Source organism: Hakea prostrata, chromosome 7, assembly GCF_041222555.1.
Source record: "Hakea prostrata isolate BN-2017 chromosome 7, UWA_Hpros_2, whole genome shotgun sequence".
NCBI lineage: Eukaryota > Viridiplantae > Streptophyta > Magnoliopsida > Proteales > Proteaceae > Hakea > Hakea prostrata.
The window spans coordinates 51,409,052-51,432,754 of NC_142606.1; the positions used below are offsets into that span (position 1 = coordinate 51,409,052).

At 39.4% G+C, this 23,703-nt stretch overlaps 1 protein-coding gene across 1 annotated transcript in view; it reads right to left on the minus strand.

Moving 5' to 3' along the window:
- Nucleotides 1–400: 400 nt before the first annotated feature.
- Nucleotides 401–23,703, minus strand: part of LOC149011340 (protein phosphatase 2C 56-like) — a 36,278-nt gene continuing 12,975 nt past the window's right edge. Inside the window, exon 4 of the mRNA XM_089161458.1 lies at nt 401–1,288. Within this exon, the coding sequence (XP_089017584.1) occupies nt 972–1,288 (317 nt within the window). The 3' untranslated portion in view covers nt 401–971. The remainder of the gene's footprint in view (nt 1,289–23,703) is intronic.

The following is a 23,703-nucleotide window of genomic DNA, read 5'->3' on the forward strand; positions in this document are numbered from 1 at the left end:
AATGTATCAAGAAGAGAGAAACATGTAACATTAAAACCAGCATTAAAAACTAAAAAACAAACGTTGATCAATTACTGCACAGGAAAGAGCATTTCTAATTTTGAGTATCATGTACAAGACCATCACCATAATATCAACACTATACCTTGCTTACATTATGAAAAAGCTACCTGGAGAAGTTCTGAACTTGACCAATTACATCCACCAACACAACCGAAAAATAGAGGGCTTCGTTTACCCTTGATCGTAAAATAATTATCCCGTTATGCCAATTGATAGGACGTTCAGATCACATTGCCGGCTTGCTCCTGTTGCGTGGGTCTGATGCACAACCCATGTCTTCATGGAAATCAGAACTGTGAAAACAATTCCCCCCCCCCCCCCCCTTTTTTCCCTCTCCCTTCTAAGACAGCAGGAGTAAATTGGATCTAAAATTTTCAGTATTGAAAATGAAGAGTAACTCTGATGGAGTCAAGGTATTTTCTCCATATCACCAAAGAAATTAAGAAAAGAAGTTCAATGTGTTCTTTTCCTCCTTGCATTTATGATGTAGAAGGCTCGAGGTGAACAAAAGTTCAAGAACTTCTTAACAGCCTTTTATTATTCTTTTCCCCATCCCTTGGACCAAAAAAGCTTAAACTGAGGGTTGATCCAGTGTTTTGCTGCATCAAACCGATTTTGGTTGTAACAAATAGTTGCAATACCATGGCAGCCAGAAAGATGTGTAGTGTGAACAGAATCAAGTCATCTGAACATGAATGATGGGCTATAGCTGCCAGCAACAGGCCAATGATGACCCCATGGTGGTCACTGCAGAAAACCTCACCATTAGATTAAGACAGATCATTCCTCCATGGTAGACCACACTCTTGTGATTTTTCTGGTGGGAGTAGAGGGGAGTATGGGTTTTAACACCCCCCCCCCCTTCCCAACAAAAAAAAAACAAACAAAAACTAAACTCTCTTATCTTTCTAGTGCCTCTGGTGCCGCCTTCTTGCTGGTTTCAGGTCAACAACAATGACTGAGATGTTATCAGAACTATTTCTCCTATAAGCAACATCTGTTAGATGGTCTGCAACTAATTGGGCTGGTGGTGATGAACTATTATTGGCCACTGTAGATCTACGTAGGCGTCTCAATAGTTGGCGAGCTACCTCTCCAACCTCATCATTGGTCATTACATCCCAAAGTCCATCACTTGCTACTATCAAGCATTCATCTTCTTCACTCCTTGTGGTGAAAGTAACTTCAGGCACAGGGATGATCCATGGCCTCATATACCGGTCCCCTGGGCAAACCAAAACTCAATAAGCTAATCAAGTAAAGTGAAACAAGCACATAAGAATCAGTAACTAGACTAAAATATCACCGATTGTTGGAGGAACTCCGTCTTTTGAAATCAAGTTCTCCAACAATCAGCTGATTTAGATTTATGTGCTCCCAAGGAGACCTATGCTAGCAATGCCAAGAAACAAAAGACAGTCAAAAGATAACAGAAAAATACCTAATCAAAAATTCAGAATGGACATTCCATTCCATCCATGCGACATATATTACTTATAAGAGTGTCCCATTATCTAGATACAATCTTTGTACGAATGCAGTGGTAAGGCTACATACATTATAACTTTTCCCAGACCACGCAGTGGTGGAAGCGTCATGCTTTAGATGTGTTCATTTTACGCAAGCACCCGATGAGGTAAATTTGTCTGGCCTAGATACCGTTTTAAAGCCATGGTTACTTCAAAGATGAACAGGGCAAGGAATTCAGAATCAGAATCATGTACAAAGGGAAAACTCATCCATGTTGGGTTTGCTGTCCACTATTGCTAGGAAGGCAAAAATTGGAAGAAGTTAAGAGCAAATGTGAGATGCAAAAAGAGGGCAAAACTGAGAGTCCAAGATTGAAATAGCTTAGGAGATATATTCATATTTGAGTTCCGTTAGAAAATAGGCTTCAATGAGTCAAAACAGTGTAGAAACAAGGATAAGAACAGAGAAGAAAGGAGAAGAAGTGAGAGGAATCACAGCAAGACCTTTGATTCCAGCAAGGAAAACTAGAATTGCAGGCAACCTTTATTTATAGCCTTCAATGTTGAAACTACAACTTGAGAAACAAGAAACTTATCCTCCATAAAAGGAAATAAAAAAACACAATCTGCGGACAGAAATTTCTAGCATTTTAACTCCTAAGATCTGTCCAAAATAGAAACTATAGAAAAGGAAAGTTCTGAAATTAGAAACTAACAGAAACTTAGAAAGTATGCTTTCCTAAACACCAAAACCTTGTTCACCAAGGTTCCTACACCAAAAACAAAAGGAAATGCAACATAACCAAAAAGGAAATATCCCCAAAGGTAAGCTTCCGCAGCCTTGGTGCTTCTGCGCATTCTTCAACACTCCCCCTCAAGTTGGAGCATACAAGTCTCCCATGCCCAGCTTGCAACAAATAGTTTGAAACCTCGGCTTGAATAGAGATTTAGTGAACAAATCTGCTAGCTGGTCAGTTGAACTCACAAAAGAGGTCTCAAGCTAGCTGGTCAGTTGAACTCACAAAAGAGGTCTCAATAATTTTCTTCTTGGCTACATCACAAATAAAGTGACAGTCCACCTCTATATACTTTGTCCTCTCATGGAACACTGGATTGGTGGCCATATAGGTAGCATCTTGATTATCACATAAACATTTTCATAGGTGCAGTAATTGGGAATCCCATTTCCCCCATTAGAGAACGAAGCTTGGCAATTGTGTGAGCCATGGCTCTATACTTTGCTTCAGCACTAGATCGGGCGTTTCCTACTCCTCCACGTTACAAGATTTCCACTAAGTGCAATAACTAGTTGTAGACCAGCAATCAACTGCAAATCATGCCCAATTAGAATCATAAAAGCCACCAAATCCATACTTTGATTTGGCCGATAAACCAGTCCCTTCTGAGGTGCACTCTTCAGATACCGAAGCACTCTCATCGCTGCATCCCAACGGGCCTTTCTAGAAGACCGCATTAAGTGGCTTAACGTACCAACAAAATAGGAAATATCAGGACAACTATTAGTGAGATAAATAAGCTTCCCAATAAGACTCTTGTAACGATGGACATCCTCTAGCAAGTCAACATCATCCGCTCCTAACTTCAACTGAGGGTCTAAGGGAATATCAATAGATTTAGATGCAAGCATACAAGTTTCTATCAAAAGATCCAACACATACTTTCTTTGCGACAAACTAACTCCTCGTATACTACAAACTACCTCAATTGCCAGGAAATTCTATAGATCACCCAAGACTTTGGTTTGGAAAAACTTATGTAAGTGTGCCTTAACTATATCAATAGCCCCAGTATCATTGCCTGAAAGAATGATGTCATCAATGTAAACTACCATAATGACAACATCACCATCCTGTCATTTAACAAAGATAGAGTGATCAAAATAACACTATACAAATCTAAAGGATTACATAGTCTCGCTAAATTTCTCAAACCAAGCCTGTGAAGATTGTTTGAAGCCTTAGATGGCTTTATGAAGCATACAAATACAAGTATTGTCCTCCCCTTGAGCAACATAACCTGGAGGTTGCTCTATATAAACCTTTTCATTGAGGCCACCATCCAAAAAGGCATTCTTTATGTCAAATTAAAACAGAGGCCAATCATAATTAACATCTAAAGAAATCAACACACTGATAGAATTAAGTCTAGCCACAAGAGAAAAAGTCTCAAAGTAGTCCACACCATACACTTGTAAATACCCCTTAGCTACCAAGCGAGCCTTGAGCTGTTCAATTGTACCATCAAATGATATATAATACTATACACCCACCAACAACGGACCACATCTTTTCCATGAGGCAAGTCTACCAAAGACCATGTTTGACGAGATTGTAAAGCATCCATTTCCACATCCATGGCAGCTTTCTAACCAGGGTTTTTAAGGGCCTCATTATGGTGGGTAGGAATATGAATGGCAGGCAGAGAAAGGGCAAGACAACGAAAGTTGGGAGGTAATTGTGGAACAAATACATAATTAGAAACAGGGATAAACAATGTCAGAATGCAAAGTGCAAATACGAGTACCTTTTATCAAAGCAATTGGTAAGTCATCTGAAGTAAGAGTGGGATCTCCACCAGAAGAATCTGTTGATAGAGAGGGTGAAGAGGGAACTTCCGTAGGACCAGCCTCAACCTCACTAAAGGAGAGCTGCCAATATCAACAGGAGGAACTGTGCTATCCACAACATGCTCTGCTAACTTACGTCACCGCTGAAAACCTGTAGAGGGACACTGTCGTTCGAAGGAACAAGAGAAGGAATGGGAGGAGCATCATCCGAAACATGGTTTTCATTAGACAAAGATGGACTAGTGTAAAATGGGGTGTCCTCGAAAAAGATCACATCATCACTTACAAATTTTTTTCGATGAACATGATCATAACACCGAAAACCTTTCTAAGTACGAGAGTACTCAAAGAAAATACATATAATAGATCTCGGAAAAATCTTATTCATAATATATGGTACATAAACAAAACAAACACAACCAAAAAATTTGGGTGGAACTAAAAACGATTCTCTATTCAAAAAAACAACTAAAAACGGGGATTTGTTAGAAAGTAAAGCCATAGGCATTTGGTTAATTAAATGACCAGCAGTTAAAACCGCATCATACCAGTAAGTCTTAGGAACATTTATCTAAATTAAAAGAGCATGTGCAACCTCCAGGAGGTGGCGATTTTTGCGTTCAGCCATGGGGTGTGAATTAACAACTAATTTGATAAATCATTCCAAAAGAATCATAAAATTGGATATATCATTTTGTACATATTCTAAAGCATTATCTCATCTAAAAACATTAACTAGAAGAGAAAACTAAGTCTTCATTTCATGAATAAATTTCTAAATATAGGCAAGAACTCAGTTCGATCCTATAGAAGATATAACTATATAAGACGTGAAAAATCATCCACAAAAGTAACAAAATACTGAAGCTCATGCCAATTACTAACACTGCAAGGACCCCAAATATCGGAATGAACTAAAGAAAACAAAGACTCACTATGAGGGATAGAGCAAGGAGGATAGGTGGCACAGTGATGCTCCCCCAACTCGGACGCCTTGCAATTTAACCTAGATATTGATTTTAAAAAATGAAGTAAAAGTTTTAATCTAGCTAAGGAAAGATGTCCTAAACGACAGTGCCACTGGAAAGCATCTACACCATCATTAGAAAGAACCACAGTAGGGGCAGTATAGTCCAGATAATAGAGACCGTTCCTTTCACACCCTCAACCAATCGTCTTCCTCATGTGAAGGTCTTGGAAAACATAAGAATTTGGAGTAAAAGTTATGGAGCAATAAAAAGTTTTAGTTATTGGCTAACAAAAACACATTAAAAGAAAAATTAGCAACATGAAGTATGGATGACAGAGTAAGGGAAGGTGTAGGATAAACACTTCCAAGGCCTAGAATAGGTGTGGAAATACCATTAGCTGACAAAAGAGTTATTAATAAGTATATTTGTAAAAAGAACTAAAAAGTGATGACTTATCAGTCACGTTGGAAGCAGCCCTTGAATCAACGATCTAAGGAGTAGATGTAGAGGTGAGAAGGGTTGTGTTACCTACATTAGAGAGAGTGGTAGGAGAAGTACTAATGGATGTGGAGGCAATGGTCTCAATATTTTGTAGACGGCGAAGGATTTGGCTTACATCATCTCGAAGGGTCTTCGACAAGTCCCCAGCAGAAAATCTCAAAACCACTATCCTTGTTTGCTACTGTATCAGTACCACCATCAGATACAACAAGATTGGCAAGTTGCATAGCCTACTCTGGCTTTCCATGTTTGGCCCAACAAGCTTCCGCCAAATGCCCAATTTTACCACAATAAGAAAGCCTAAATGTCTTAACAAATTGCTAAACACCACAATTTTCAGGAGGTTGACTAACTCCACCTGAACTACGTCTCCTTCCACGAGATGTAGTAAAGGCAGTATTTTCTCCTTTAAAAGTAAGAACCCCCTTCAGGCAAGGCAATTTGTTGAAATCTAGCATATGCTTCACTAAGGTTGGGGACATGTTCACTAGCAAGAAGATGTCCTTTCACAAACTTCAGTTCGGGGTTCTATCTTGCAAGAAACTTGGATACAAAAAATTCATGATGTTGTGCCTTGAGCTTCCTTATGTCTCTAGTGAGAGGTTGGAATACATTCAACTCCTTCATTATGCCTTTAAAAGAGTTGTAATAATCCTATAGAGACTGGTCAGCTTGCTAAAATTGAAATAATTTTTCATAATTACTATAAATCCAAGTCATATTTTTAGCTTGGGAATAGGTTTCTTGGAAGTCATCATATATTCCCTTGGCAGTCTTGTGATACATAATATTAGCTACAATATCAGGTTTCATGCTATTCCACATCCAAATTTTGATGATTGCATCATCTTGAGTCCAATTGGGGTAGGATTTGTCAGTCTCAACTGGAGGTTCAGACTTGATGAAATTAAGTTTACGTTTTGCAAGTATGTTTACATTTTGCAAGTATGTAAGCACAAACAACTTGTGACCAAAGAAAATAATTAGAACCACTTTTGAGTTTGATGGAGGTAATATGAACATTCAATGGATCAACTTGTAATCCTTCGGATTCAGCAGTACTTGTAGTCAAATCACCAGTAATTGAAGACATTATAACTTGTAGTAGATATCACACAATCAATAGGATAGAAGCTTGAACTAGTATCCCAGAACTTGAAGTAGAAATTGCAACAGAAAATCTGCAAAACACAGGCCGAATGGGGAGAAAACAAATTCTGCAGAGTGCAGTATTAAAAGCCGATGAAGAGAGGTAAAAAACCAGAATATGATCCAAATTCTGGGACCTTTAAAAGTAGGGTAATAGGTAAAATAGATTAATTTACATAAATTCTTGATCTAACAATATATTAGGTGCAGCATTAGGTGGCTGCGCACCAAGAAGAACTGAAGACAGATTTGAACTTCAGAAGAAGGAATGGATTTACACTGTTTTGATTCAATAAAGCTCTGATACTATGTTAGAAAATAGGCTTTAACGAGTCAAAACAGTGTAGAAACAAGGAGAAGAATAGGGAAGAAGAAAGGAGAAGAAGAAATGAGAGGAACCACAGCAAAAAGTACGATTCTAGCGAGGAGAACTAGAACCGCAGACAACCTTTATTATAGCCTTCAATGTTGAAACTACAACTTGAGAGACAAGGAACTTGTCATCCAAAAAAGGAAATAAAAAATATAATCTGTGGACAGAAATTTCTCGCATTCTAACTCCTAAGATTTGTCTAAAATAGAAACTACAAAAAAGGGAAGTTTTGAAATTAGTAACTAACAGAAAATTAGAAAGTATGCTTCCAAAACACCCCATCCTTGTTCACCATACACCAAAATAGAAAGCAATGCAACATATCCAAAAAGGAAATATCCTCAACGGTAAGCTTGCGCATTAAGGCAGCAACCTTGGTGCTTCTGCGCATTCTTCAACAAGTTCCTATATAGATTCCTATTGTAAGTTGACTGAAAATAAGCTTATAAATAAGAGATTTGGAAAGAGGAGAGCTTATGATTTCCCTCAGAGCCTCCCATAGAAAAATCAAGTTATCTTTTTCTTCTCTCCTTCGTTCCTCTCCTAATTATCTTCTCAAAATTACAAGATATCAAAGTTGTAGGACTTCTCTTCCCTTTCGATTCTAGACATTACTGGTACAAAGAGTTCTACAGAGAGGAAAGAGATCATACCTGGTGTGAGAGTTGGATTCTAGAAATTAAAGGCGGCACAGCACCTTATGCTGCACTCTTGATGGGTTTTTCTTGTTGAAGATCGACGCAGCTTCTTATGCTGCAACTTTATTGATGTTAGTTGAAGACTGAAGGACCCAGATTGTGGAGGAGAGGTGTGCGATGACTTCTTCCCAGGTTTTGACCTCTGTTTGATGCGGGAGATGTGCCGGATATGTGCCAGAGCTATGCACTTTTTCTCATGAGGTTTCTCAGCACTTTTTCCCTTTTCCAATGAGGTTTCTTCATTGTTTTCCTGCTTGCGATTTTGGGGTTTGCAGTTTGTTTTGAAACTTCTGCTGGTTCATTTTTTTGTTCAGATTCTGATTTAGTTTTGGGTTCAATTCCTGGTTTGTTTTTCAGTTCCTGATTTTCTGATTCAATTTGGTTCATATTTCTGGGACCGATGCTAAATCTGATTCTGATTCTTGATATTTTCAGGAGTCACTCCTAATTTTATTCCTTGGGAAAAGGAAAAGGAAATTATTTTGAACTCTAGTTGTGGGTACACTGTGGTTGAAGTCTGTTATTTGTGATAAATCTGTTGGATATGGAAGAAACCTCATCTAGTAAGGCTGACAATAAAAATACCATGACTAAAATTATTTCATCCTCTCATCCATTGATGAAAAGAAAGTGGAGGGTGTACCAAACTTCCATGAATGGAAGGCTATAGTTAAAGTTGTTCTCACTGGATGAGGACAAATAGATCACTTGACTAAAGCATCACCGATGACGATGATAATTGGGCAATCACTAATGCCTGCATACTTGGGAAATGTTTAACTCCTTAGCAGACAATATTGTTGATCTGGCTAGTCACTTGCAGACTTTGAAGGACTGACAAGAGTATCTGAATGTGCCATACTCTGGACATAATAATTTGGCTAGGATCTATGAATTATCCCAGGACTTCTATAGAGTAGATTAGACGGGTAGAGATATTACCTCAGTATTTTGCAAATTTTAAAAGAATGTATGAAGAACTAAACTCTATCCTACCTATCTCCTCTAATGTAAAAAGCATACAAAATCAAAGAGAACAATTAGCTATCATGAGTTTCCTGAGAGGTCTTGGAAAGGAGTATGAGGTAGTTAGAACACAAATTCTTGGTAGTGATCATGTCCTCACTTAAGCTAACAAATTTTCAAGACTTCTTCATGTTGCAAGAGAGAGTCCAAATAACACTACTGAAAATTCAACCTTGGCAATAGTTTCTCGCAGCAATTTTGGAGGATAGGCCCCCAAACAAGTATGAGACGAAATCAAGGGAATAATGTTGGAAGTAATTCAGGTTTACAGAACTCTTCTGGTAGTACAGAACAAGTCAAGACTTGTAGTCGTCCAGGACATATTCAACGGTTTTGCTAGAAACTTCATGGGAAGCCTGTCACAGACACATCCGATGCACAAGATTACCCACAGGATTCCCATTGGAACCACTGATATAGTACCATAAGTAACGCACATCCACAACATTTACAATAGAAATAATCGAATAACATACAATAAATTTAAAAGAGAAGTAATGATGGTTTCAATTACTCTTAAGGTTCCTTATTTATTACATTTATCTAGTTTAATTTCAAAAGACAATAAGCAAAAAGTTAGATCCTATTGTGATTTGATCTACGCCTAGCCTCCTTTGATAGAGTAGCCCCGACATCTTTGATTTTATCTAAAAAGGAAAGATTCCTAAGGGTGAGTTCCACCAAACTCGTGAGAAGAAAATAAGCACATTCAAAATGCACATGACGTCTTATATGCCATCTATTTCATATGTTATGCAAGTCTCGGACTTTGGTAACACACTCTAATACATAACCACTCCCTAAGTTAGAGATAACACGCTCTAATACATAACCACTCCTCAGGGACAGTCTCTCGGTCCACGAAAAGAAAGTACACGATAGGGGGTATAAGGTAAGGACCACATTGAGTACCACTACCAGGGTCAAGGGATATAAGATCCACTCCTAGCTTGCCATCCCTTATCATCCTCACCATCCACTCCTCACAACCACTTACATAGACTGGCACGTGTCAAGACTTACCTAGCCCAACGTGAAGTCTTTACTCTGGGTGCACTTTATGGCTTGGGAATACCACCCCAAGCACCCACTGTCTTGGCCTAGATCCCCTCACCATTCTAGATGTGTATATTCTCAAGCACCCGCCATTTTGGATGCAAGGTCCGAAATATTGTCAACATGTTGGGTTTCAGTGGTTGGTGAAACCACCAAAAACCCGACATGTCAGCCAAATTTCGCCAACATTTAGCTAGGGTTTCGGTAAAATTTCACCCCCCCAGTTTCAGGGGGTATTTTAGCCTAATACAATTATAGGTCAATCAACCTTACCTAATACATTTCAATCAACCTTACCTTAGAATTTGGTTCTAACTAAAATTCCAATCAACCTCACCATATAATTTCAAAATCAACCTTATTAATCTTATCTTATAAGTTCAATCAACTTTACCTTATAATTATAAGCCAAACAACCTTACCTTACGCATTTCAATCAATGTTGGTTGAGTTCTACTAAAACTTCAACTCTATTAGAGTTTTTGCTCATGTAAATTTCTATTCCTCGTCACCCAAGTAATGGTATTTATGTAATAATGTTATTTCCACTTATTATAAATAGAGGGGTTGAGATCACGGATCGATCCAGCCATTTTGCCAACATTGTGTTTCACTACATGGCATCAGAGCCTAAGTTCGATTAGGGAAGAGAGAAAGAAAGAAAAAGAGTGTCGAAGACCTACCTCCTTCTTCTAATTTTTGCTAATCCACCGCAGCTCTTCAAACCCATCGCCTCTCTCTTTGTGTCGCAGACCTACCTCCTTCTAATTTTTTTTCAAATCCATCACAGTTCTTCAAACCCATTGCCTTTTTTTCTAGCAGTTGTGCCTTCTTTTACTAGTTGTTCTTCTGTTCCGCTATATACGGTGAGTTCAATTCGACAAAACCAAGAACAGAACAAAAAGAAGAAGAGCAGAAGAACTCCACTGCTGCACTACATTCTTCAATTCCACTGCATATGGTGAGTTTGATTAGAAAAGACCAAGAATATAACAAAAAAGGAAAGAAGAAGAGCAGAAGAACTCCGTTGCTGCTCCTGCAACACCACCTTCCTCCGCCACTGCACTACAGTGAGTTATTTCGAACCATTTTACCTTCCACTGCACTACCGCTGCTCCTGCAACCTGTTTTTTTCTCTGGTTCTTCGTCTGAAATTGGCCTGCGATTCGATTAGCCCACACAAAACAGAAAAACAAAATTCTGATGTTTGAGGGGTTAATTTTGTAAATTTGCATTCTTTCAAGGGTCTATTGGTAAATATGCATTAGGGGCTTATTTGCAAATTTACATACTTGTAGGGACTTATGTGTAATTTTATGTAAGTTCACGGACCTATTTGCAAATTCAGATTTTTCAGGGACGTATTTGTAATTACCGGGGAAAAAAAAAGAAAGAGAAGAAGAAGCCATGGTGTTCCTTATATGCACTTTTTAAATTGTGATTTGGCTATTGAATTCTGCAACATTTGAGTTGAAGGGTGAAGATTGAAGAACTGCAGACAATTTTTTTCAACATGACAACTACCGATGGTACTACTGCTCCCACCGGCTCCGAACATTACCCCACTCTTCATCCTCTTTCAGTAAGATTTGATGGAACAAATTATTTGATCTGGTCTCGATTTGCTTACCTGACTATTGCCAGAAGAGGACTTGTTGGCCACATTACGGGCACCACTATCAAACTTACTATCACATGTGTTTCATAGGATAAATGGATCTCGAATGACTCTCTTATTATGTCATTCCTTTTGAATTCTATGCATCAAAATATTGCCCGTGAATACCTATTACTTGATATTGCAGCCCAAATCTGGAAGGCTACTACTGAAACATATGGACAATTGGGGAATGATGCACAGGTTTATGAGCTAGGAAAGAAGCTTCATGAGACTACCCAAAAAGAACTAACTGTGGCCCAATATTATGCTGAGTTGCAATCTCTTTGGCAGGAGTTGGATCATTATGGGGATTATCACCCCACTAATCCAGATGATGTGACTACTTATAAGAAGCACGTTGATAAGATTCGGGTTTATGACTTCTTGGCAGGTTTGAATGTGGAGTATGGCCATATCAAACTGCAAGTATTAAGTAGTTCTCCCTTTCCTACACTAGAACAGTCTTATGCCCTTGTTCAATGTGAGGAAAGCCGTCGATTAACCATACTTCATGCTTCTATTGTGGAGAAATTAGCCTTACAGTCTGTTATTACTAAATCTGATTCAGCTAAAGAGATTGTCAACTGTGAGCACTATCACAAACCATATCATACCAAGGCAAATTGTTGGAAGCTCCATGGGAAGCCTACTGATTTTGAGCAAAAAAGACACAAAGAAGAGGAAAACTGAAAGCTCATATTTCTGAGACAATTTCCACAACACCCTTTACAGACATTGGTTTTTCACATGAGGAGTTAGCTACTTTGCGACGTATTCTGCAGTCTTCTCTTGCCGGTACCGCCTCTACCACTGCTTCCTTCACTACCAATACCAACTCCTACCTTGCTACTTCAGGTAAAAATTTTATCAGCTACCATGTTTCTTCAGTTTCTCCCTGGATCATTGATACAAGAGCCACAGATCATATGACAAGTTCATCCTCTTTTTTCTTAAATTATGCTCCAACTTTCGGAAAAGATAAAGTTCGAATTGCTGATGGCTCATATTCTTCCATTACTGGAGAAGGGACCATTCAGCATTCTCCATCCATTTCTTTGTCTAAAGTTTTACATGTTCCCTCTTTCTCTACTAACTTGCTCTCTATCAGTAGTCTTACACATGACTTGAATTGTAAAGTGACTTTTTTCCCATCTTATTGTGTCTTTCAGGATCTGGCAAAGGGGAAGGAAATTGGACGTGGTAAACTAGACAATGGACTTTATCTGTTAGAGCCAAGTGGAGGATTTACTTCTGCTCTGACTGCATCTCCTATCCGGTCCATTCAATAATATCAGACCTTCAGCAATGGCACCGTAGGCTAGGTCACCCACCTGTAGGAACTCTTAAGAAGGTATTTCCCGATTTAGTTTCATCTTGTAAAACGGATGAATTTTTTTGTGAAGCCTGCATTTTTGCGAAGCAGACACATTCTACTTATTTACCTTCTCTTCACAATAGAAAATCTATTACTTTTGGACTCGTTCATACTGATGTGTGGGGACCATGCAGACGTGCGTCTATTATTGTCCATAGATACTTTGTTACTTTTATTGTCACTCTCGTTCTACATGGATTTATCTTTTAAAAAAAATGAGGTTTTTCGATGTTTTTGGGATTTTCATTATATGATTAAGACTCAGTTCAATGCCACTGTGAAGATCCTTTGCAGTGACAATGGCACAGAGTATATTGATGGTAAATTTCAGAGATATCTCTCTAACTCTAGCATAATACACCAGATCAGTTGTGTTGATACTGCTGCCCAAAATGGGGTTGCCAAAATGAAGAATCGGCATCTTTTAGAGAGAGCCTGTTCACTTATGATTGCTATGAATGTCTCTGACCAATACTGGAGTGATGCTATACTCACTGCCTCTTACCTTATGTATAGGATGCCCAGTAGGATACTTGGTTTTAAATGTCCTTGTTAATATTAGTGGGTGGGTCCCACTACAATTTGTGCTATAGGTGGCGGCAAGATGGTTATGTGGTCTAAGATGACTACTTCTCTATTTAATTGAGTCTAAAGAGGACTCTAATATTCCCTCCCTAAGATGAGTCTAAGGAAAACCCTAATTAAGGAATTAGGGTTGAGGGAAAACATTATAAATAGAAGGATGGAAAACCAAACAAAAACACATGATTCAGAATACTCTCCCATGCTCCACGAATTCTCCAAACTAATCCTGAACCTCCATCATTGTGGTTCGCCGATTTGGAAGTGTGGAAATAACCTATATAGTTCACAAGCTTAAAGAAGGGAAAGGGAATGCAAAGAGGCACCTCCAGTGTCTAGATCCATTGCAGAAAATCACTAAGGTAAAGGATCTAAAAACCTTTCTTTCATTGATATCAGAGCTAGGTTGGGGTTGGGGTTAGGGTCACTGGCAACGGCTAGTTTTATGGGTGTTGGTTGATAGGATCTATTGACATTAATGGGTGTCAGATTCAATCTTTAACCAATTGCTTGACCTCTACCCAATTTGTGATATGAAATTGGATGAGTAGTTTTCTTTTATTTTCCTTATGAAGAATTTATTTTTTTATGATTAAAAAAAATGTTGACCGTTGTGCTTCACGTGAACTTTCGGTGAGTTTTTTTTGTTTCGGATTAAAAAAAAAACAAGAAAGAAGAAGAAAAGGACACCTTCCTATTCGGCTTTTTTTTTTATTTATTTTTTTTGGACCGTCATTCACGTTTCCACCACACTACGCATCACAATCTTGTACTGACTCGATGTGTCATTAGAAGTACCAAACTTTGGGTTCCTCTGGTGGGACCCATGCGCACCCGTATATATGGCTCAATTATGTGATAGGAGATGCCCATTCCTCTGATGTATACTTATTGGAATAATTTAAATTAATTATTCTCAATACATATTTCGTGGGGTTTGACATCGAACAGTGTTAGATGATTGACACCACAATATGGATTAAGGATAATTAATTTGGAAAAATTCCAATGAGTGGTGAAAAATATACTATGTCCTTTTTTTTTCCAACATTCTGGATGTAGTCAAGATGGCCTTTAAAAACGTGATCGCTGACCTTCTCATGGGTGAGAAACTTCTCGGTCATGAGAACTTTAAGAAGAGGCAATGGAAAGTCCAGTACTACCTTAATAACCAAGATAGTATGGAGCATCTTACCACGGAAATGACTGTACCGACCAATCCTCCCTTGGGAAAAAAGACTACCCAGTCTCGTAGAGATAAGGATCTGTATGATGCTTGGGTTAAGAAAGACCGAAGTGCACGGTTTTTCATGCTAAGTGCCATGCAAGATGACCTACAAGGGGAATATGAGGTTTTCCTTACAGCTAAGTCCATGTGGGACAAGCTAAAGCGTGCTTTTGGTGGTACATCCACAACTAGACTGCGAGGTATGATCCTCAAGTTTGAGATGTACTGAATGGACCCCAAGCATAAAATGACTGAGCACATCAGAACTGTCAAGGAAATGGTTCGCAAATTAAAAGATGTTGGACATGACCTTTCTGATGAGCAATAAATCCAGGCCTTGATTAGGACCTTACCTGATTCCTGGGCACCAATGAAACAAGTACTTACTCATCTTGAGCGCATCAAAACGTATGCTGATCTAGCTCAACACCTTGATATGGAAGCGGAGCACCTAAAGGTGACCCGCACAACTGCTCTAGTTGCTTAGGCAAGTATACGTAAGGGCAAATGGCTTAAGCGTAAAGGACTTAAAAGAGGGAATCAGGAGGGTACCAGAAACTTGGCACCTAGGGAGGGAATGGTCAAACAGAAACGTGGAAAGCATGGGGGTAAGAAAGACATGTCCAAAATAACGTGCTACAACTGCCAAAAGAAGGGACACTTTGCTCGTGATTGCACTGAGTCAAAGAAGGTACCATCTTTATCTTTTCCTTATACCTTTGTGAGTACACATGTTTTGGTTGCCTTAACACAATCAAATTGGATTGTTGATACAGGAGCAACCAAGAACGTCACACGGGAAAGAGGCAGTTTCATAAATTATCGTAAAGTGTCATTGGAAGTGTATAGAATTTACGTAGGAAACGGCGCCTACATTGATGTTCAAGGCATTGGATCAGTCCAACTTAGCTTACGAACGGGCCGCACGTTGATCCTCCATGATGTACTCTATGCACCAGACATAATGCATAATTTAATTTCGGTTTTAGCACTTTTAAGTTTTGGATATTCTTTCAATTTTTCCAACAGTGCTTTGGATTTGTTATTTGAAGGGGCCACATGGGGCCACTGCATTCTTGACAATGGATTTTTTTAAATTAAATTTGATTCCGGTTATCTCTAATTCTTCTTCTTTAATTGTTGACAGTAATATAGAATCTGTAAAATGGCATTCTAGATTAGGTCACATTGGGAAGGACATGATGTCAAGATTAGCTAGAGTCGGCCTTTTAGGCTCACTCGCTAAAGTAGACCTGCCCATATGTGAACCTTGTCTGGCTGGAAAGGCTCATCGAAAGCCTTTTGGAAAGGCACCCAGATCAACTCAACCATTAGAGTTAGTACAATCTGGCATCTGTGGACCCATGAAAGTTAAGGCAAGACATGGAGCCTCCTATTTTCTTACTTTCATAGATGATCATTCGCGATATGGTTATGTTTATTTGATCGCTCACCGTTATGAAGCATTAGATTGTTTCAAACGCATTGTGACAGAGGTTGAGAATCAATTAGGCAGGAATTTAAAAATTCTGCGAAGTGACCGTGGACGCGAATATTTATTTGAACAGTTTAAAAAATTGTGTGAAGAAAAAGGAATTGTGAGACAATTAACTATTCCTAACACTCCGCAGCAAAATGGTGTAGCAGAAAGAAGGAATAAAACTCTATTGGACATGGTTAGGTCCATGATGGCGCAAGCAAACCTCCCAATTAGTTTTTGGGGAGATGCACTTCAGACTGCAACCTATATCTTGAATAGAGTACCATCTCAGTCAATACCATCTACACCCTATGAGCTATGGAAAGGTACAAAGCTTGCTCTAAGACATTTACAACCATGGGGTTGTGCTGGGTATGTTCACACCTCTTCCCATAAATACGGGAAATTAGGTCCTAGAGCTAAGAAATGCATCTTTGTGAGGTATCCTAATAGCTCTAAGGGATATGTTATGTATAGTGAACACCCTAGTGGAGGTATGACTGAGATTGAGTCACGAGATGTCGAGTAACTAGAAGCAGATTACCCTAGTTTATCTGATGCGCATAGAGATCTTGACCTCTATGAGATAGGGAGGATCACAGCATACCAAATCCTCTTGGCGAGGGTGGGGAAAGAACACATCCTTTAGTCGCCAGAGAAGATATTGGTCATAGTGCACCAAGTGGGAGCACGAATGCAGACTGTGAACCTAGTGGGAGTGTACCTAGTGGGGACACAACACCCATAAACGATTGTGATCTCAATGCATGTAGAAGCACAAGAGGACATATTCCCCGTCATTGATTCGAGATTGAAGGGTGTGAAATCCAGCCCAAACCTAGCCAGGACACCCTATCTGTTTTGGGTAAAGAAGCGTTAGTTTAAATGTTACACCTTAAAGTTGGACCTTGATTTGATCTTAGCTTGTTGCTTGTAGAACCTTTTGGTTGATGATTTGGTGTCGGAACCCTAGCCCATGGACATTGTCGATGATGCCCCTCACTTGAGAGCATTGTCAGTGTTAGTTTTGAATCTGCGCACCGAAGAGGGGTGAATTAGTTGAAATACCTAATGAACTCCTGTACCCAATCTATATATATTTCCCGAAACTAGACTTCTTGATGGACTTGAAGGAGAAAACCTCACTCAATTTGACCCCATATAACCTTCTAAATCCTTGTCCGAAGTTGCTGAACTATGTCTGGCAAATCCTGCTTGCGCATCGAAGAAGGTGAGCTTAGTTGGTGGACCTAATGAACTCCAATTCTTGATCTGAAAGTATTTCTGGAAACTAGACTTCTTGATTGACTCGTAGAAGAAAACCTCACTCAATTTGACCCTGTATAGCCCTCCGAATCCCTGTTTGAACCTTGCTGTCCTGATTGGTCGACTCATTGGTCGACTGGACCAGTAAACCAATCCAATCGACCAATTGGTTCTGAATTTACCAATTTGGTCCTGTCTCCTCTATTTAAGTCCAAATCTTGGGATTACTTCGCCTCCTATGCCTCCTAAGCCTCTGGAATGAGTTAGAACCCTAATCTAATCAATTCCCTTGCATTCCTTGGTGATCTCTCACAAGACTTGAAGAAATCTTCATCCTCCTGCAGCAAAGGTATGTGTATACTCACTCTTTCTTCTCCATCTCTGATTTTCTTTCTTTAATCTATTCTTGGCTGAGATCAGGAAGAAGATGATGCACTCTTGCAACCATCCACTCCATGATCTCATCTTGTTCCTTGAGATCTATGATCATCATCATGATCTCAACCCCAGCCAGTTGAATTCTTGAAACCCTAATCTAGAAACCCTAACCCTTGAAACCCTAACTTTGTGTGGTCATCATGAGAACCTTTTTGGTAACCCCCATATGAGGGAAACCTCATGGGTAATGTGGAGGTTGATCTAAATTCAATATTCTTTAATTCTTCTTGTTGTAATTGGCCAATCATCAATTCCCTCCCTCCTGCAATCTCAACCTTTTCCTGCGAGCCAAAAAGGGTGAAACCCTAACTTCTTGGATCAAACCAAGAACCCTTAGTTTGATCTTGTTAACCTCCAATCAATGTGTTTCCCTTACTAGAATTGTAACCTATCAATCTTTAATTCTTTATCCTTGATCATACTATATTTTCTTCATGATCCATGTTTAACCTAATTAGGATTTCTAGATTATTCTTTCTTCGTTCTTGTTCTTGATTGAGATCAGGAAGAAGATGTTGCAATCTTGCAACCATCTATTCCATGATCTCATTCCATCCTTTGAGATCTATGATCATCGTCATGATCTCAACCCTAGCCAAAAGGGAGAGATTTTGAGGGGAAATTCTTAGGTAACCCTTATGAGAGGTTAACCAATTTGGGAACCCTTTTATTTCTATTAATTTTTTATTGTAAATTCTTTGCCCTAGGGTGAATCTTTATTCTCCCTAGTCTTTCTGTGGGATATACGGATCCTTGTTAGTAAATACCTAATCGTATGATTAGAATTTGTTTCCTTTCACTTTAATTGAGAACCTTATTCTCTCTCATTGGTAGACCCTTCCTAATTCCATTCTTAATTTTGAAATACTAATGAGATGTTCCTTTATCTATCTTGGGTTGTTTTTGTGAGAGTTAATTATGGGTAACTCTTATGAGAGGTAACCATATCTAAGACCCTAATGTTCTTTTATCTGTTGGAAACTTCCCAACACCTTTTCTGATTGTGCATTCTTTGTTTCTCTTTCCCTAGGGTGAATCTTGATTACTCCTAGCCTTTCCATGAGAGCCATCGGTTATGTATGATGAAACCCTAACCCCTTTGTTATAGACCTTTTGAGTTTGATTTTCACACTAAGATCTCCCCCATGTCTTCATTAGGGTTAGGTTGTACTTGGTCATCAACCTCATGGGCAATGTTTTTATTAACCTAAACAAGATTTTCTTATTATGTTCTTGATTGCAACCATTCCCTTTCTTCTTGTGATCATAACCTTTTCATGGGAGCCATAAAGGTTGAAACCCTAGTTTCTTGGGTCAAATCAAGAACCCATATTTTTACCATGACTTGATGATTTTATCTTCCCATATGATTCTAATACATCCTAGGGAGTTCCCCTTTGAATTTCGGATCAATCCGACTTCAAACGAAGAAGTTATGGCCAAAACAATTTTCACTATTCCGTACTGACTCGATTGGTCGACTGCTTGGTCGACTGGGTCAGTAGACCAAGGCAATCGATCAATGAAGACAGTAGCTTCAATTTTCGCTCAGTTTGATTCGTTTTCTCTCTGATCTTTTAGGCATCTTTCCTAATGTTATATCTATGCTTGTTAGGGGTTTATTTGCCATGTTTGGTGTCTCTCTCTGTGATCTTTGGATTATCTTCGGCGATAATCAAGGTAAGGACAGTTGATTCCTTAACTACATTGATTAATTGTTCTCTGGTTTCTACTCTATGAAACTATGAGATTACTTACTATTGTTGTACTTTAATTCTGATCTCCTACTGTGGGAACAGTAGCACTTGTTTATATTGTCTTTTTATTATTCATGATATATGAATTACTTATTATTGCCTAATCTGATTTTTGCTTTTACATTCTCTTGTATATGATGAACTGCTGGTTGTGTATGTCATGACTGTTCTGAGAATGTGTTTGCTTATGTTTGGTTTGGGATTGGGGAGTATCCTTTCGATGCTTCTGTCCTTGGACATCGGAGGGAATAGTATGGGATGTTCTCCGAAGATGCCCATCGACACTTTCCCGAATCATTGGCTGTCATACCTAGGGATGTCTAGCAATGTTTGGCTAGGTTATACCCCTGTTATATCAGACCCGATTCGGAAGGGTATTGAGACCGAACGACCCGTGGCAACAATGGGGATTCACGGGCGCTCGAGACCGGTGAGTTATATCCGTGAGAGGACGGGAATCACATTGTGGGGGCCATTTATTGGAGGGTTGCATATGGCTAGACTTGGGCTCATGGGCGCTCGAGACCGGTGAGTTATATCCGTGAGAGGACATGAGAGCTTTCCGTTTATCATATGTGGATAACCAATAGGGTTGATGAGTCCGGTGAGTAATATCTGTGACTCTAGTGGAAAGGATACCGGAAAGGATCCCGAGAGGGCAGGAATGGAAGTATCTGGACCTGACTTGATGTAACTGAGTAGATGACTTGCATTGGGCTAGGTTTTTCCCTGACATGCGCCGATACTTATGCCAAATGGTTGTGAGAGAGTGTGTTGACTTAACCCCCTACCATGGTTTGTCCGAGAGGGATGCCCGGACCCACTACCAACAGGAGCCGTATGCGTGACCTACCCAAAGAAGTACAGAGCTATGACTTAAAGCATGTCTGCCATAGAGACCAGCATATATAGAGTTTAGATGCATACATACATTACTTGTTTCATATTGCATTGCATGTTGTTATGGTTTGCTTCCATGTTATTTATGTTGTTATGGATTAACTTGCCTTACTGAGTTTCTTTCGAAACTCATTCCTTTTTTTTGTACAATCTGTTGTTAGACTCCTCTACAGGTTCAGATTTCTTTGACGGTATGTATGAGGAAGCACAAGGTGAAGAAGATGAAGACTGAAGTGCAAGAAGAGCTGACTGAAGATGTGGATTAGATTTATTTTGTTTCTTCTAGACTTATCTTTTACTTTACTTGTATTAGCTTAGAGCTTTACTTGGATTTCGATCTACCTTCCGCATGTGTTTGTAGGGTATATTTTCGCTATACTCTACAGTTGTCTTTTGATTTGGTATCTTGTTATTCCGCACTCTGATATTCTATAGTGATCCTTCTGAGATCCTTTCTTGACTTTTATTATAAATTACTTGAACATTATGATTTGTTCTTGCTTTTGATTATGTTATTGTGCGAAATGGATATGATCGTTCCTAAACTTGATCTTTTGGGCTGTGGATCACACTCTCGGGTATGTCAGTTAGGGTACCGGCTAGGAGGATGTGACAAAGGGGATGCCCTTTTGTGTGCCTTAGCTGATGAGGAGGAGCCTTCATCCCTAAAGGAAGCGCTATCATCACATGCTAAGGACAAATGGTTGGCTGCTATAGAAGATGAGTTGAGTTCTATAGAAAAGAACCAAGTCTGGGAGTTAGTTAATCCTCCACCTAATTGCAAAACTATTGGGAACAAATGGGTTCTTAAGGTTAAGTGTAGGGACGATGGATCAATTAACAAATATAAGGCACGACTTGTGGCGAAAGGCTACACCCAAAGAGAGGGTGTGGACTATGATGAGACATTCTCCCCTGTGGTGAGGTTAGCATCCATTCGTCTTATTTAGTCCATTGTGGCAAAACTAGATCTTGAACTCTTTCAAATGGACGTTAAAACAGCATTTCTCAACGGAGAACTGGACGAAGAGATCTATATGGATCACCCAGTGGGTTTTTGAGTCCAAGTGACATGAGCGCAAAGTTTGCCGCCTTAAACATTCCATTTATGGCCTCAAACAATCGTCCAGACAATCGTATTTTAGATTTCATCATGCTGTAACTTCTAATGGCTTTGATGTGATTGAAGAAGATCATTGTGTGTATATAAAACGGTCCAAGAAAGGATTCTTAGTTCTCTCTTTATATGTCGATGATATCCTTTTAGCAGGGAATGACATTGACATGATTGTCGCCACTATAAAGTGGTTGTCCTTCACATTTGAGATGAAGGACATGGGTGAAGCCAACTTTGTGTTAGGCATCAAGATAGTGAGGAATCGCTCAAAGAACTTTCTTGGTTTGTCTCAACAAACTTACTTAGAAAAAGTCCTCTAACGATTCCACATGCAAAATTATAAGCTCATTGACACACCAATGGACAAAACGTGCAGACTGAGCCTAGATAAATGCCCTAATAGTGAAGAAGAAAAAAATCAAATGTCAAGAATATACCCTATGCTTCTGCGGTTGGTAGTCTGATGTACGTGATGATATGCACGCTCCCAGATATCTGCTATGCTATTGGGATGGTCAGTCGTTACCAGAGTAACCCAGGACTTACCCATTGGCAGGCAGTGAAAAGGATTTTCCATTACCTTCGTGGGACAACAAATCTCATGCTCACATATAATGGTTCAGATTTGAGGTTGAGAAGTTACAGTAATGCTGACTAGGGCAGTGATCAGGACGAGCAGAAGTCTACCTCAGGTTATGTTTTTATCCTTGAGGTGGAGCTGTTACTTGGAGTAGCAAGAAGCAAACTTGCATTGCTTTGTCCCGATGGAGGCTGAGTATATTGCATGCTCAGCTACTGTTCAAGAGGCAGTTTGGCTTAGAAGACTTTTGAGAAGTCCTAGCCTATTCTCACATGCAGATGATGTGATGCAGTGAGTTAGTATATTTTATAAAGATGTCACCAGGCATGGAATTGACCCACTCACACGGGTAATTCACCTTGGCGCTTGTAGATAGCGAGCAAGATGAGCCTAAGGTTTGTAAGGCTTTAGGGGGCTTTCAAACCAATGTCAGGCGCCTTAGTTGGAGCTAAGATGAGACCTCAATGGCCGTACATAGAATCATCACATTTCTATGTTGCCTGGATTGTAGCCGAATGTGAATCTTTTATAATTGGTCAATGTGTGACTGGTTATAGAAGAATCAGGTTAGGCACTTTAAGTAACGACTGAACCAAGATTCGTATGGCATATTTTTTGTTTTGTGACATGCCCATATTAGTGGGAGTTACGCCATTGTATGCATGTTTATTGCATGCCCATACCGATGATGAGAGTGATTGAATGGATCCCTGTTTCGTCACTGTGTGAGCCATCAGGATCACATTTTGTTGATCCTACTTGTACCCTTTACTTTAGACTATGCCACGAAGAGGACACCCAATGATGCTACTTTAGCTTGTTCCTTAGGATCATGGATGATGCAGTCTCGCAGGGCAAGACTGGGAAAGCAGTTGGGGATAATCCAAATAACATGAGGGCTATGGGAAAACTTTTCATTCTATACCCATCAATGATGTGACTCATTGCCCGAGCAACTTGTCATTGGACAAAGTCATGAGTACATCATATGAGGATAGTTCACATTGCTCACTATGAGGGATCGAGATTGTGGAACTAGGTATAATTGAATTGTTTAGGGTATAATGAGATAATTTTCGAGTGATGTGCTATGTTGGTTAGATGGAAATTTGATATAGCACTCCTACCCTAAATACATCTCTTAAGTCGCACATTCCATTTCCGCATTGAAAGGATTAGAGTCGATGAGAGCATTTGGATAACTCCGCCACCTTGTGGCGAGTGGGAGATGTTAATATTAGTGGGTGGAGTGGGTGGGTCCCACTACAATTTGCGCCATAGGTGGCGGCAAGATGGTTATGTAGTCTAAGATGACTACTCCTCTATTTAATTGAGTTTAAAGAGAACTCTAATATTCCCTCCCTAAGATGAGTCTAAAGAAAATCCTAATTAAGGAATTAAGGTCGAGGGAAAACATTATAAATAGA